Genomic DNA, 17,101 nt, shown 5'->3' on the forward strand with positions numbered 1-17,101 from the left:
TTTGTCTTATTTTTCATTTCATAATGCACCAAATGTTATCAGTGGGTGACAGGTCTCGTCTGCAGGCAGGGCAGTTTAGCTTCTTGACTCTTAATACAGAGCAATGCTGTTGTAACACATGCAGAATGTGGTTGGGCATTGTCTTGCTGAAATAATCAAGGCCTTCCCTGAAAAGACGTCGTCTGGATATATATATATATATATAAAACTCAGCATTAATGGTGCCTTCACAGATGTGCATGTCACCCATGCCATGTGCACTAATGCACCCCATACCATCATGAATACTGGCTTTTGAACTGTACACTGATCACTAGCTGAGTGGTTTTAAGCTCGGAGGACACAGTGTCATGATTTCCAAAAAGAATTTCAAATATTGATTCGTCAGACCACAGAACACTTTTTAAATGAGCTGGGGCCCAGAGAAGGCGGTGGTGTTTCTGGATCCTGTTTATGTACAGTTTCTTCTTCACATTTTAGAGTTTTAACTTGTATTTGTCGATGCAGCAACAAACTGTTTTCACAGACAGTGGTTTTCAGAAGTGTTTCTGAGCCCAAGCAATGATTTCCACTAGAGAATCGTGTCTGTTTTTCATGTAGTGCTGTCTGAGGGCCCAAAGGTCGTGGCCAGCAAATACTGGTTTTTGGTCTTGTCCTTTGTATACAGAGATTTCTTCCAGATTCTTTAAATCTGTTAATGTTATTATGTACTGCGGATGATGAAAAGCAAAAGTTCTTTGCTATTTTATTTTGAGAAACATTATTCTTGAATTGTTGCGCTATTTGATCGTGCAGTCTTTCACAGTGTGGTGAACCCCTCCTCATCATTACTTTTGAAAGACTCAGCCTCTTTTTTTTTATACCCAATCATGTTACTGACCTGTTGTCAATCAACCACCAAATGTTTTTTATAGCATTTCACAACTTTGCCAGCCTTTTGTTGCCCCGTCCCAACTCCCAATGTGGGTATAAATATGGGCATATATTTTTCAAAGAACAATAAAATTTCCCAGTTTCAACATTTGATGTGTTGTCTTTGTACTATCAAACTAAATAGAGTTTTAATGTTTTGGAAATGGGGTTGTATTTAATAGCTGGTACTTCTGTGTAATTTAATTATACTGTATATGCATGCACAATAGATAGCTGTGGTTATACACAGCTCCCATCATCCAGCTTGTCCCCACACCCTTAGCTTTTAGGGTTCACTGGTGCCACATCGCCTCTCTTGACCCCTCCCTACCCACCCATACGCCTCTAACACTCGCTCATATGTCTCCCTGCTCCTAATCCAGCAGCAGCCCACCACAGTTGTTCCCATCTCCCGGCTTTGATCAAGCACTCAATCCCCTGAAAGCAGCCTGAGCTTCTCCAGTACAGATCTTCACATTTCCTGCATCCTAATCCTTTGCACTTTGAACACGGCCCTCATAATCTCAGCTCTCCTGGCACTTCTATTTACTCTGCATGGGAAAATGATAATCATTTCAGCGGGCAGTGAGAACCTGACCCCTGAACCCCCCCACAATCACAGGGCGTCCTCTGTAGCTGCGACATCAAAGTGTGGGCCCATCTGAGAAAAGCATCACAGTCAGTGGCTGAATCCCAAAGTTTAGATTAACAGGACAGTCTTGTGTTTTCTTTTCCCACCCGTTTTCCGTCAAGCCCCGCCTCCTGCCCTACGATTGGCTGCGCCTCTGGCGCTGGGATTCGAGTACTGCTCATGAGAAGCCAATCCAGGCGCGGGAGGCTGCACGCAACTAGCCAATCCCAGCGCAGGAGGGCGGGGCTTGTCGGAATACAGGTGGGAAACCGGACTCCACACGCTTTAAGCGAGGGGTGGAAATAGTCTCACTTTTTGTCCAGGCTTTCCAAACTAATCGGAAAAACACATAAAACACCTGGTGCATCGTCTAAGGCCGCTTCTATCGAAACGGAGTCTGGTGTTGATCAGAGGCAGAACATGAGAGCGATCAGTTTCCAAACCCAAGTTCATTTAGAGATGGCAAAACCAGATGGACTGTCGGGTTTTCCCAACATTGTCTTCGTATATTTTCAGATGTAGGTTTAATTCTAGGCGTGGACGATAGCAGCGGACTAAACTCCCACACACGTTCGGGTCTCCTTAAATGTCACGTTACATTAAATCAAAATAGTTTTCTTTTGGTCCCTCTGGGCGAATATTTTATTTGGGTCTCTGTGAAGCGAAAATCTCATGGAAACATACACGCAACTTCTGAGCATGACAAAAATTTAATTTAGAAATTGCATTTGGTGTCTAGAAACGGCACCACCAGCCTCAAGAAAATCAATAATAATAATAATAATAATAATAATAATAATAATAATAATGATAATAATAATAATAATAATAATAATAATAATAATAATAAATGAATACAAATGGAATATAATTTCATATCATGTTTTACAGAAGCAAAATCCAATTTAACTAAGATTAAAACGAACATGGGATTTTAGTTTTTCAGTAACTCTACAAAAACCTGTAAATATTCAAAACCGATGTGACTTCTTTCTTTTCTATTTCTCCTTTTTTCCTTTCGTTTCTGTTCCCTTTTTTGTGAAACACATCCTACTTAAAAAGGGGAGATTAAGAGGTTTATGTTATGTTTGCCATAGAATAAGCTTAAAAGCCTATTCAGTTAAAGTTGCTTTACGAGATCAGGAGCCTGTCTTTAAACGGAGAGTAAATGGTCTTGTATCGTTATCGGACAGATATCACTGCATTGAGCAGCTCTTGACTGCAGCTAAGCTCTCATTAGCTGAAATATCCCGAATAAATGCGCTGTTTGGTGGCTTTTATTTTTATTTATTCATTTATTTTGGGCACGAGCAGCAGAAACGCGTTTAACTTAATGCTGGACATGCTAACCAAACCAATAATAACACTAGACAATTATCCTTATTTTTCTACAGCTTCTTCTAATTATACACTTCTCTCATTGTTGCTACATAATGCTAGATAATGTGTATAAAAGTATGCTAAATAAAAGTAGCCATAGCAACAAAGATTAATATTAATATCATCATCATAATAATCACAGTCATCAAAATTTGCTGCAATAAATAAATGATGACAGCTTGTCAAAATAAATTATCGCAGCAAAGACTAAACTACAAAACAGTTCGTTCCGTTTCACGTATTTATTTGTATGCTATTATTATTATTATTATTGTTGTTGTTGTTGTTGTTATTGTTATTATTAATTATAATTAAATAATTAATGTATTATGATTTACAAGTAATATAATTATTATATTACTATAATATTCTTATCAACGTATAAGAGTTATTTGCTTTTATATTCACACTGTTGGATAACTCTGAATATTATTTGTCAACAAACTGTGGAAAATAAACGTGATATTTTAACCTCGTGCGCTGTTGATTTAAATGGCATGTTCTCCATTACTATTACTATCATTACTGCGATGACTACGACTGTTGACGTTTACTACTGTTATTATCACTATTACTGCCTCTAACTACGATCTAGATCTACTAATACGAAAGAAGAACTGAGGAGCGTTTTATTAATGTATTAACTTTGGTTGTGATTCTTACGTTAGACGGGCCTGCGTAACAGCATCTGGCCATTCTTTAACGCAGTATGTAAGTGAGTTATCATACGGCTCGTAGGGGTGTGAGAGAGAGAGAGAGAGAGAGAGAGAGAGAGAGAGAGAGAGAGAGATACAGTATGTATGTGTTGATTGGCATGCAGTGTGTGGTGAATGGGGAGGTGCGGGCGGTTTATATAGAGGCACGCAGCGCGCGCTCGAGCAGATAAGAGAGACTGAACGAGCGAGTTAGAGAGAGTTGGAGCTTCATTTAGGGCCAGAGAGAAGAGCTCTAGTCCAGTGAGGAGGTCTGAGGGAGCTCCAGCAGTGAAGGTCAAAGCGCTGCGGACGGTCAGACAGTGAAAAGAAGCGAAGAAGCTCCAGCAGGGACACTTAAAAGCTCTGAAACTTGCGCACCCCTCGACCCGCTGCGCTACAAAGCTGGAGACCAACGCCAATCACCATGCCTCTGTAGCAGCAGCTCCACCTCCTACTCAGCAAGCCCGTGGCCACACAAGCCGCAGGAGAGGCGCGTTAGTAGTCGAGAGAAGCGAGGAGGAGCAGAAAGGAACTCCGAACAGAGGACCACCGGCCCAGCGAGGCGCCATGCAGTGCCAAGCCGAGCTACGAGGCTCCAACCCCGGGCAGCTGGCCGCGGGGAGACGGCGCTACAAGACCTTCATGATCGACGAAATCCTGTCCAAGGAGACGTGCGATTACTTCGAGAGGCTCTCCCTGTACTCGGTGTGTCCTGCCCTGGTGGTGAGACCCAAAGCCCTTCACTCATACTCCGGTAAGCGGCACGTCTTCTTTCTCCACTTTTCACAGCCAAACCTCCATTTATCAGACCAGCCTTCATGTTTACCGCAGAGCTGAAACGTCGGCGTCTCTAATAAAACTGTATCTGAACACTCACTGAACAGTTTGTTCCGGTTTAGCTCGCAACATTTCAGCCAGTATTATAAGAAATTAGGCACATTGGATACGCAGGAATATTTAATAACAGCTTAAATCGAGTCTGGTTTTATACCACTGCAGAAATTTAGTTGCAACCTTCTGTGAAGAGGAAACTTCTGGAAATTTATTTTGATACAAAAAAAAAACAAAACAAAACACAGTAAAACAGTAAAACTAGCCTAGCATAGAAGCAGCTTTCTCAGGTATAAAAAATTTCATAACGCCTCAAGTTGGAAGATGGTTCTTCAAGGGCTCTTTAGTAAAAGAAACGGCTCTGTTTTGAACCATGAGTTCTAAATAGACGAGATATATCATTTTTGTGTAGAACCTTTTTTTTGAAAATGGTTCTTTATAGCACTAAAAAGGGTTCTACTTTGGTTATGATATGAAGCTTGTAACAGTAGATGGGAACTTATTTGGTGCTTTATGGAACCATTTTCAACAAGAATCTGTATAGAACCCTACACAACACATTTCACTATCAATCTGAAGAACAGTTTCACCATGCAGAGCCATCTAAGCATTAAGTGGTTCTCGTGGTTCTAAATAGAACAATTTTTTTTACTGAAGAGCGACTCAGCCGGATTTTAAAACTAAATTTTGGCTCTTTTTGGTCTAAACTGGTATATTTCGGAGGGCTGAACGAACAAAATGGAACGAAATGAAACCCTAAAAACGAGTTGGGGACTAAATATGGACCTGAGGACGGGTAGATAAATCCCCTCACAAATATACAAAGATACTAAATGACGAGTATTTAAAATAATCAGAATACAAATCACAAATACAAATGGTTTAAATACATAACTCTGTGATACTCTGGTGGTTTTATTGGCTTGGATGTTGAAGCACCGTCCTAAAATCATTACATATTTCATTATTGTGAGCAATATTCTTTTACCACGTTTAAGCATAATAGAAATAGCTTAGGCCTGGCATTGGAGATGAGTTATAAAATAGCTATTTCAGGAAAATTGGCACTGATAATTGCATGAAAAAGAAATGCATGAGAAAAAAAAAAAAGTTGTAGACTATTTTAATTCTGGTGCTCCACTTGGAAGGTGTTGCCTGAATGAGCTTCACTGGTGCTTGAACAGATAAGCTATCACCTGCAATACTTGAGTGAGGATAATGGTGAGGACAGCCAGTAAAATCCCACCAAGCAACCACAATGACAATTACATATCATTTCGTCCAGTCTTTGTTTTTTGAGCATATACTCAAAAGTACATTAAATGTAGTTTGTTTTTGGTGTTGCATGTATTGCATGAAAATTGTGCAGTTTCCCTGAATTCATTCTCACCCCAAGATCACGTTTAACTGATAAAATAATATATATATTTTTTTACCATATCTTGATCATTTGCTTTCAAATATGTTCTTGTTATCCAGTTTGTTGTTTAAAGCTAGTATTAAAATGCTAACATTTTCTACAGTAACCTACAATCCATGCACCAGCCATATATATATATATATATATATATATATATATATATATATATATATATAATTTACTAATCTGATGAGCAAGCTTGATATTACAATTTTTAAGTTGCTTAGTTTGTTTACGTCGGACAATGAAAGCAGATATTAATTCTCTATGGATTTTGATGTGAATCCAGAATTGGGGGGTACACAAGCCGCTTATTCAGGCTTATGCGTTCAGTTCGTAAACCTTGAACATGTCAGTGTGACGTCACATACTGTTTCATTCACGGGGACAATTCAAGGACAATTTTTGGTGGATTTGTGCTTTTAGTTAAAGATATTTCTACTCAAAATTATGTTAGGAATATTCCTCAGGTCCATTTTAGTCATTTACCTTTAGTTTCTTTTGGGATTATTGTAGTTTACTTGGTTCAGAACCTACTCAGCTTTGCTTTTGCAGCTCTCACTTCTGAGCTTTATCTTTCTATTTTAGACCAAATAGGTCCCAAAATGAGAAGAATAGAAAGATAAATAGAAAAGTTCCAATGCTGACAAATGCTGGCTGTGCTAAGGCAGACTCCTTACTCCTCCTTGAGTTGTCAGTTATTTTAGGTAGCACTTTTACTTGTGCGTAAGTCATCACTTCGTTGAAGAACAATACCTTCACCTGAAGATAGCTGTAGGCTCTTGTATCCACTTCTGATTGTCGTACGCTGCGCTTCTCAACATGTTTTTCTCACCTGAACTGCCATTTGACTCATTGCCGCAAATCAGCCTGTAATGATTTACATTTGTATTTTGAAATAAGGCCTGCTAGCGCATGTCCCGAGGCTTTAGCATTCAGAGAGAATGCTTGTTTTCGTGGCACCATACCTGGAATAGGTGTGTGGGACCCACAGGAAGTGGTTAGGCAGCCGAAGCCCATGTTTTGTCTGAAAGACTGATTGCAAGTGAATAAATCACCCACAAACATGCATTTGTAAGCATATTCATAGGCCTGGTCATGCAACAAGCACAGTTCCCAGGCAGGCAGAGGAAGTTGCATCACTTTTGCGATGCAGCATCGGAAAACTATGTAATTAGTTTATGAGGGATTCATTAAACACGTTTCTAAATTCTTCACCAGCTGTGCTTCATCCGCAGGTTTTAGCGTGGACTTAACTGGGAGGCTTCACGCGTGCATGTTCCCGAAGAGTGAATCAAGGCCACGGTGTTAGTACAGATTGCACTGTCGTTTGCAATGTGGTGTACTTGCCAGCCAAAAATTCCTCTATACATGTTCTTTTAAGCACAGTTAGTTTGGCCCACTTTCCAGATCGTCGGATTGTTCGTAGTGTTCTGATGAGAAATGGTTCATTGTAGAGAACATTTCTGACTCTTTACAGTGGTGGTGATAGGAACCAGGGGTCATGACATCTACAGCATCTACCTGTGAACGTACATGAGTTTTTTTTGTAATGTTAATAATGTTTAAACAGTGGTAATATATTTTCTCTGTCCAAAACTCCATTTTCTTGAGTTTTATTTTTCCAGATCATTTGATACTTTGTGCTAAAATTTCCTGGTGAATGGACTAATAGAAATGCTCCAAAATCGCTTGGAATAAAATCTCTTTACATTAACTTGCATTAAAATTGAAGTACATTTTTGCCTTTTCCTGTAAAGTTTACATTTCGGAGATACTTTTGGACTGCATCGATATGTAAATATGTTTTCTTTGGGGGTTTGCCTGAATGCCCTGCCTGTACCTTTCCACTATGAAGGTATTTCTAAAAAAGGCAAGAACTCCTCTCAAAGCTATTGTAAAACAATATTTGATACATCAGGCAGCATATTTGAAATGACCATTTCATGTAATAACATTAATCATTAAATGATTCACATGTCTGGTTACTGTCGCCACTGTTGTGACACGTTACGTTTCTGTAGAATGACGCATTTCACATCGAACCACTCTAAATGACTTTGTTTCCATCTTAATTATTTAATTATACACTTTAATGAGTGGAATTAAGTTATAACAACTGCAATTAGTCTGCTTCCAATATTACACATGATTAAAATATGCTAAAAATGTTGAATTGATTTTACCCTAGCCATGTAAAATGTGAGACATGATTATGGAATTTTCAAAATTACAAGCAGTCCTAACACATTTGACTGTTTAAACTCTGAAGGACCTATTAGTGGACTTTAATCTCCTCCATTCTCAAAAAAAAAATATATATATATAAATCGAAATGTCTGGATGTGAAGAACCTATTTAAATTTATAAGAAAGGCCGCATAATTTAAAGGTTCTAGGATGAACCCCATAAATTGGTATACATAATTTACATTATATTACAATTTTTGAAACATTTAAAAGGTTCTTCATACTCACATTGTTTTTCTTCAAACATGGTTCTTTAGGGGACCAAAAGAACACTTTGCACTCTTATAAACACATAATTTGCATGTCAGTTCCATACTTGTCTACTGCATAGTTTGTTATAGTAATTGTAAATGATTAATTCATTGTAGTTACTGTATAATAAGCTTAGTTATTATAAAGGGCTTAACATCATTTTTGAAATAAATAAAGTGCATTAATGCTAACGCTGGAAAACCTTGTGTGTGACACCAGCCGTTTCGAATGGATGGCGGTTTTGCCAATCCTGACATGCCCTACTGAGAGCCCGGCACTGCTCTTTATACCTGCTGTGTAAATGGTGAAATGGGAGCCGGTACATTTGAATAGGTGGAGGAGATGAAATAATAAAAATAGCCCCAGCAGCTCTCTCCTGTCAGGCAAGGGGTTATTCACACAGACACACACACACACACTTCCTCTTCTCTGATGTGAAATGGACGAGAGGGTACTGTGTGTGGAGGGGGGCGTTTGGCAGCTTGGGGCGGAGGGATTGAGTATCCAGTCCAAATATCAGAACCCCGCACCCACCGTCTCTTTTTAAGCAGGCCTGGTGTGAGATACTCTATATGCCAGTACTTCAATGGCTTGTAATGCTGAATATAGAATCTGGCTGGCACGGTGGCTGGCACTCACTGAGAGGACACCGGCTTCTGGACTCTCCCACTGGGACTGGAGCCGTGGCATCCTCGAACTGACGGCCCCTGCTGGTACCACTTTTTACCAGGAGGGGCCGCTGTAACATACGGCAAACCCAGTGAAAAGCACTGAGCAACAGAATCCCTGTGCTTGTCCTGCAATAAGAACACAGAAGCAAAGCGTCATTGCCTTAAGGAAATACTGACTAGGGTTGAAATCAAGACCATCTTTGTCGAGTCCAAGTCATGTCCAAGACTCTGGCTGGTTGAGATTCAGTTTAAAGGGGGCCAAGACCAAGTCAGGAGTTCAAATAAAAGTAAGGCCCGATTTCAAGACAAAGTTTTAACTGCTTTCAGTACAATGAAACGCAAGTATTTGTTTTTTTGACTTCTTTGAGGATGAGGCAATGTGCTTTGGTGACAGTCAGAAGGAAAAATAATATAATTTTTAACAGTTGTTGGTCTAAATTTGGTGAAACTGGTGGCCAAGACCAAGACAAAGCCAGCACAAATACAAAAAAAAAAAAATAAAAATAAAAAGAATTGTAGATTTTGTATAGAACCAGAGTTCAGCTTAAGAAGAAGTTTATTAGGGTCCATTCTTCATTTTTTGGAAACCATTTGGCCTTAAATAAAACAATAAAGCTCCAAAATAAGGGGCAACACCAAACAGTCAAGCTGGACCAACAGAGTCACTAATTTATAGAAGAGATTCCTCACAAATATACCTGAGTTAATCTGTAATCATTTGAAAGTAGCTACAGAAGAAAAAATCTATCAAAAGTTTATTTAACACATTAAATGTATCTAAATAGGGTGGGCAGCGCAGCCCCAGGGCTATGTGAATCTATGAGCCTTGTCTGGTTCATATATGACTGTTGTTCTCATTTAAGAACCTGTTCTGTGATTCACGATGTGTCTTCATGACTACCCCTGGCTTAAGTGTTGTCAAATGTTCCATGACAATGCTGATTCAAGCACCTTTACCGTTGAACAGGCTGATAATGCCATTATATAATACTTTGGAGATAAGCACATCCGTGTAACCATCACTTAATCATCACTCGTATCACTTTCATGCTATTAACTGTGGCAGTGAAGTCATCCTCACTGTCACACAGGTAGGACTAGTTTATTTAACCCAGTTCAGATCTTGTTTCTGAGAAAGGTTGGGTGGAATGTCCACAGGCAAACTGCAGGGCCTTGAACTCAAATGAGAGTTAAAACAAAAAAGTGAGAAGGGCCCATTTGGAGATGGGGCTGGTGTAATGGCAGGTTATAATATTTCATTTAGGGCTCATCTCTCAGCAAAAACGGAGGGCAAAACTATTTTTTTTTTGGACGGAGGTGAGAGATAGAAATCAGCAGTGGCTTAATCTCCTATGACAGGGTGGTGAAAAATGGCCAAATATCAGGGCTTCCTCAGGAGAAAGAGGTAGGAGGACCTGCTATGGGCTTAAAGAGGTACAGCAAGGGGCTTCTTCTACTGCTAATGCTTTCCTCTAGGCAAGTAGAAACGTGAAGTAGTGAAGGAAGGCAGAGGGGAGTTTTTAGCAATTTTTTCAGATTTTCTTCATAATTCATTCGTTGAGATGTAAACAGAGTCACTCAGAGTGGCTTGATGTGAAACAGTGCACTACAGAAACGTACCCACTTGGATTTCCTTACACTGTTGGTGAACTAGCGATCAGATGCCTATATTGCATATAAAGCTGCTTCATTTACTGTCCAAAATGTCCTACACGTCTTCTGAGTTTTTATATACAATGTTCTAAGTATTATTTTGACTTGCAATGCATTGCATGTACCTCTCCGCCATGCATAGATTTAAAAAACACATGTTGTAAGCCAGCAATTTAACTCAAAACTATTGTAAAACAATGTCTTAAACATCAGGCGTTGAATTTGTAAAGGTAGCTTTTAGATACATTAAATGCTGCAGATGTCTGGTTCCTATCAGCACCACTGTGAACAATTTTGACTGTAAGTTTCTCTTGAATGGAGCATTTCATACAAAACCATCCTGAATGACACTGAATGAATTTTAGTTATGCAGAAATGTAAAAGAAAAATGCTCAAAATTTCAGAATTTCTGAAACAATTCAGAGTGGTTTGATGTCAAATGCGTCGTTCTGGAGAAACCTTGAAACAATGGTGGTGATAGGAACCAGACGTCCAAAGCGTTTAATGTATCTACAAACAACCTCACAGAGAACTATTACAAGAAACGACTATGAGTACTTTGCCTTAAGTCTCAGATGTTGTTTTACAATAGTTTGGAAACAGGACATCCAGGGTGCTGCAAGGCAAAATAGTCCCCAAAGAAAACTCTAAAAGGCTTAGTGGCTGCTTTGTATACTAAAAAAAATTCACATTAAACCACTCTAAATGACTTTGTTTACACCTCAACAGTCACAATATACAGAGATATTTTAGACATCAGGCATGTAGCTCTCTATGTAATGTTGATAATGGTCGCATAGTGGTGAAAATAAGTTTTCTTTGGGAATTATTTGGCCTTACAACACCCTGCATGTATCTCTCCACTGTGGATATTTAGAAAAATATAGTTTTAGGCTGAAAGTTAATCTGAAAACTATTGTAAAAGAATATATCAGACATCGGGCAGCATATTTGTAACTATTCCATGTAGTAGTTTTCTGTGAGGTGGCTTTTAGAGGCCGACGTCTAGTTCCCATCTCCACCACTGTGAACAATTCTTGGACTTGGTATGTTTCTCTAGAATGATATTTAACTCCGAATGGCTTTCTTTACACCTTAATGATCTAATTTTGCTAAATTCTTGAAAAATCAGTAGAAGTTCCCACTTTTTCTCTGATGCTGCATTTGGGCTCTTGCTAGAGATCCGTCTGATGAGCTGAGCCTTGTGCCCACAGGCATTTATGAGTGCTGAAGAAAATTCACAGGCTTGTGTTTCAAGTCTAAACACTTATACAACACTTACAAGTAACACGATACCGACAAGCATTCCACTAAATGTTTTCCAGATCTCGTTGCATCTCGGTGCTTTTCTTTCAGTCAGGAGGGACGCTATTAAAGGCGAGATAGCAAGACTAAAATAGACTCATCAGATACGCCACGTTATCAGAAATGCACCGTGCATGGATGAAACTGCTGAACGTTTGGCTGGCCACCAACGGATGTGCTGAACACAAACGTGCTCCTTTCACCCACCGAGCGTTAGCCTTTATGGAACTGAGACCAGGTCTGTTTGATAGCTGTTGAGTGAAAAAGGTCCAACCATCAAGCTGTCAGCGCCCCGTCGAACCAAAACATTGCATACGGTGTTACTGAGAGTTCAAGCTCAGTGCCAAGTGCTATCATCTTTGTGGAATCCAATCATTTGAGGAGGCGTAGCAACATCTGACAGGTATAAGAGTGAGAGCAATCAAGGGCTTAAAGCGATAGTTCTACGAAAAATTCTACTCAGTTTTCCCTTAGCCCAAATGTAGTCGATCAGCCAAGACATGTTCGGTGTCTGAAGTTCACTTCTTTGGTTTGCACGGTAGCTGTGAGTTTGCACAGCATTGTACAAACTGCATGCCTAAATCCTTACGCACTTGCCTAAAACTGTGTGGACTTGTTAAGTAATTTCAAACAGACTTGCTTATGTGGCTTCTGAAACTGTATGGCATGGTGATGCATAAAAAAATGGACAAAAATTGGCTAGAATTCCTTTTTTATAGATAACAGGATGTCATACAGTGTCACCCATGATGCTAATTGATGTGCTTTTTAAAATGCATGTATAATTTAACTATTAAGATATAGACAAAGTCATTCAGAGCAGTTTGGTGTGAAACGCTCCATTCTAGAAAAACCTACCAAGTCAGAATTGTTCACAGTGGTGGTGATAGGAACCAGACGTCTGAAGCCTCTACAATCTCCCTCAGAGAAAGTTATTATATGATATGGGTATGAATATGCCATCTGATGCCTAAGATATTGCTCTGTATTAGTTTTGAGATAAGATTTTAGCCTAAAACATACTTTTTAAAATATGTTCAGGGGTAGAGATGTACAACCCCATTCCCAAAAAAGTTGGGATGCTGTGTAGAATGTAAATAAAAATAGAATGCAATGATATGCAAATCATGAAAACCATATTTTTAAAGGAAAGTACTACAAAGACAACATATCAGATGTTGAAACTGAGAAATTTGATTGTTTTTTTGAAAAATATATGCCCGTTTTGAATTTAATGCCAACAACACGTTCCAAAAAAGTTGGGACGGGGGCCTGTTTACCACTGTGTTTCATCACCTCTTCTTTTAACAACACTCTGTAAGTGTTTGGGAACTGAAGAGACACTGCTGTAGTTTTGAACGTGAAATGTTTTCCCGTTCTTGTTTGATACAAGATTTCAGCTGCTCGAAAGTTCAACGTCTCCTTTGTCATATTTTTCACTCCATGTGCAAAACGTTCTCTTACCATTTTACCAATTTCAACATTACATATAAAAACTCATAAGACATGCATGAGTTCACTGGTATCCTGCATTACATGTTAGCGACATTAGCCTCGTAACTCCAACGTACAAAAATTCTGCAACCAAATATGTCTTGGCTGATTGATTACATTTGGGGATTTTTTTTTTTTATTTGCCTTTCATGTGAAAGATCATGTAAACATATCACACAACGAATAACTGAGAGGCGGTGTTGAATTGTGAATAGAAAAACAATTCCGGACACAGGGCATGTCGCAATGAGGAACTGCCATGAAAATTTCCCCGTGGCTAATTTTACATTTCATCAGTGTTTGTTTTAGGACTGTGTGGCACGGTCTATAAACATGGATGGAGTGAAGCACCATCAAAGTAGACTTTTGTCTTTAAAGAGGAAGAAAATAAATCATACAGTTTGCCAGTTGTCAGGGATTTTCATGGCATGTCATACACAGTATGCAGGCCTGCACAAATACATGACTGGGCCTCTCCTCTTAGCCAGGCGAAATAACGCAATTTTTTGCCAAATTTTAACCCCTTTCTTCTCAATCGGCATTTTCCAGATCAGAATCGATCAGAAGCGATTTACGGCACTGACGATCTGGTCGTGTGAAGGAGAAATAAGTCAGGATTTAGCCTTCCGATCGCGCTCTGAGGTGATCAGAGGCCCATTTTCAAACATGTTTGATTTTTACAACTCAAAACGAATTTTGTAGTGTGAGATGACCAGTGACGAAACTCAACGAGTGATTCAAGCAACAGCCAATGAGAGAGCTAGAAGAGTGGAGCTGCTTGTTGAGATCTGACACATAATCGCTCTCTTTATAGTTTCAAGTCAACAGCCGGTTCATAGTGAAATATTCCTCCAGTTCTGACTCTGGAATCTGCGTTTCAACCTCATATTCATCTCCAGTTTGCATTTTTGCTATAATTCTTAGGCATAAAAGCACAAACAGGCGTGGTCCAGTTTAGCTTTGATTATGTCACACGATAACGAGGGAGCTCTGTGAATTTGAGTGGTTTTCATAGCCAAAACTGGTTTTGTGTGTTGTACCCTCTTTTTGCCTTATAGTCTAGTGATCACAAACTCAGGACAAAATAACTGGGAATTCTATTAAAGAGGGATGTTTCGTGTGTGACGCTTTTCTTTTTCTAAATCTGGATTTTAAAAGTTGTACACTGCACATTTCACATATATTAGAATTATTATTATTATTATTATTATTATTATTATTATTATGATCATTATTATTATTATTATTATTATTATTATTATTATTCACCCAATTCTCATGACCTTAATATTCTCATGACTGCATACCTCCTAAGGAGGTTGTAAATACAGATGCAGTTGTTTAAAGTGGCTACCCACAGTTACATTTGTATAGCTCGTCATACTGTGTCCTAAACCACATCGACAATCTGTGTGACCTTACATACAGAAACGGTTTGGACTATTTGGGTGACTTTTGAGTTTTAGTGTTCGTTTGTGACATTAGCCTTGTAGCTCCAGTTCCAGGCTAAAGAAGCAGAATTTGGACTCCAAACCTGTTTGGCCTGATGTCATCTGGGTTAAGTGGAGAATTGTGTAGATTAGATTTCAAGAAAAGCAGGTGAGGCAGCCAGAAAGAGGCTGATGCTCATATATGTGGAACCCGCAGACTTTCAGACTAGCAGATGTGTGTTCAGTAAGAATATGATATATGATATGATATGTTGATAAATATGATATATTGAAAGCTCACATTTTTAGAGCGATGGTCAAATCTTACGGGTGGGAATCTCTAGGCACCTCACGAAACGATTATCGATGCATCTCGATGCATCTTTTTTTTTCTATATAGCATTTCTATTTTCTCACTGTGTGAGCTCAAGTTTCGAGTTCAAGTTTCAAGTTTATTTGTCATTTGCACAACATGTCAGGATATTTATGCATTGAAATGCTTGTGGTGAGGCTCAGCTAATCACTCTACAGAAAGTAAATAAGTAAAAATAAAAATACAAGAAAAACCAACCGAAATATATTAAATATACACAAAATATATACAGAATATAGAGACAATATACATTTTAAAGAGACTAAGTGACTCAATGTTGTTATTTGAAGTGACTTGGTAGTTTTAAAGCAAAGTATTTGTAATGATCCATAATGAATTTACTTCCAATATCTTTTTTAATAAGTCAAATGGAAGTGATGTGGTAAGTGAACTAGAAGGCTTTCTGCACTGCTCTTGTTTGGAGCACGAGAAGCTGCTGCTACTCATCTGTGATAAAATGCGCAGTTACGGTGAAATAAGATCCAGTGGTAATGGATGTCCACGCAGCGCGTTACAGCTATTCTACCCGTTTTCTTTAGTGATTTTATAACTTGGTTTTGGTCTCGTTGTAGAGACGGGGGGGATCGCTGTGTCAGTAAAGTATCTTTGAGACGGGTCGTGTGCAACATAGCGCGAAAGCCCTGTTTCACAACGACTGAGAACTGCCGCGCAGACTGCAGGTCACATAGCAGCGATGCGTTATTTGCATCAATTCGCTGTCACACACTAAAAAGTGGCAGCGAATTGGTGGTGGAACGGGTACATTCAAACAAGAAGCTAAGGAATGCGAAGCGACTTCAGCCTCGTAAAACAGTCGTTGAGAGACATTTTACAAGAAACTGATCTACTTCTGAGGAAAAGTTTTCTGGCGGAGATGGGAGGAAAGCGGCTATAGCTGAATCTTATAGCAGAGCAGTGTAAATCTGTGTTTTCGTTTATATTGTTTAGCCTATACTAGGACATCAACACATACTGAAACATACTGGACATTAAATTGTTGTGGCTCCCAAGATGGTTTGATTTTTGTTGAAAGAACAAAATGTTATCATTTGTGTTGTGACTCCTGATCTAACCTTGCCTTTAATGCAGAGGGAGCCGGTCGGATTTCTCGCTCTTCCACTTGTGTTTTTGTTATGTGCCGCCAACAGACTGTCCGGGCGCTGCACTTCCGCACTTCCAAGTTCCGCCTTTTGCATTCCATCAACATCACGTTATAAATGAAATATTTAGAAAATCGATTTTTGACATTTGTAAATCGATTCAGAATCGTTCACGTCCGCATCACGATGCATCTAAGAAACGATTTTTTCCCGCACCCCTAGTCAATGTGTGCAGATTTACAGTAACTGTAACAGACAGCTGAGTAAGAAGGTTGGACGCTAAACCACATGTGTGTTGGTGGGGTAGTGTAGGTATTATAGGGCATATGTAGCAAAATATTCATACCAAATAGCTCGCTTTTGTGAGTTTGTATAGGAGAAAAAGAAGAAGCAGCAAGGGAGAGTTTCATGCCTGAACAGGCAGCAGAAGACGTGGAACATTAGCAATGAGCTCATTTCTTCGAAGATGTAATCGTTCTCATGTGTATCTGTTTGTGAGCATAATATACCTATGACCTAAAGGCATGCTCTACCTGAGTCTGTTTAACTACATAAAAAGTTCTTGTTACATTTCAACCAATTTTAGACGGTGCCCTGATGATCAGTCTATATACTTTTGCCCAAATTATCTACCATTTTAACTTATTAGGCATTCTGAATGTTTATCTTGTGATAACTTTTTTCTCAAAGCTTTATAACAGTCAT

General features: G+C 39.0%; 1 protein-coding gene across 1 annotated transcript in view; it reads left to right on the forward strand.

Annotated features, from left to right (window-relative positions):
* Window positions 1–3,758: 3,758 nt before the first annotated feature.
* The window catches only part of barx2 (BARX homeobox 2), a 30,440-nt gene continuing 17,097 nt past the window's right edge, over window positions 3,759–17,101 (forward strand). Inside the window, exon 1 of the mRNA XM_036585593.1 lies at window positions 3,759–4,372. Coding sequence (XP_036441486.1) covers window positions 4,186–4,372 — 187 coding nt within the window. The 5' untranslated portion in view covers window positions 3,759–4,185. The remainder of the gene's footprint in view (window positions 4,373–17,101) is intronic.

Source organism: Colossoma macropomum, unplaced genomic scaffold, assembly GCF_904425465.1.
Source record: "Colossoma macropomum unplaced genomic scaffold, Colossoma_macropomum, whole genome shotgun sequence".
Lineage (NCBI taxonomy): Eukaryota > Metazoa > Chordata > Actinopteri > Characiformes > Serrasalmidae > Colossoma > Colossoma macropomum.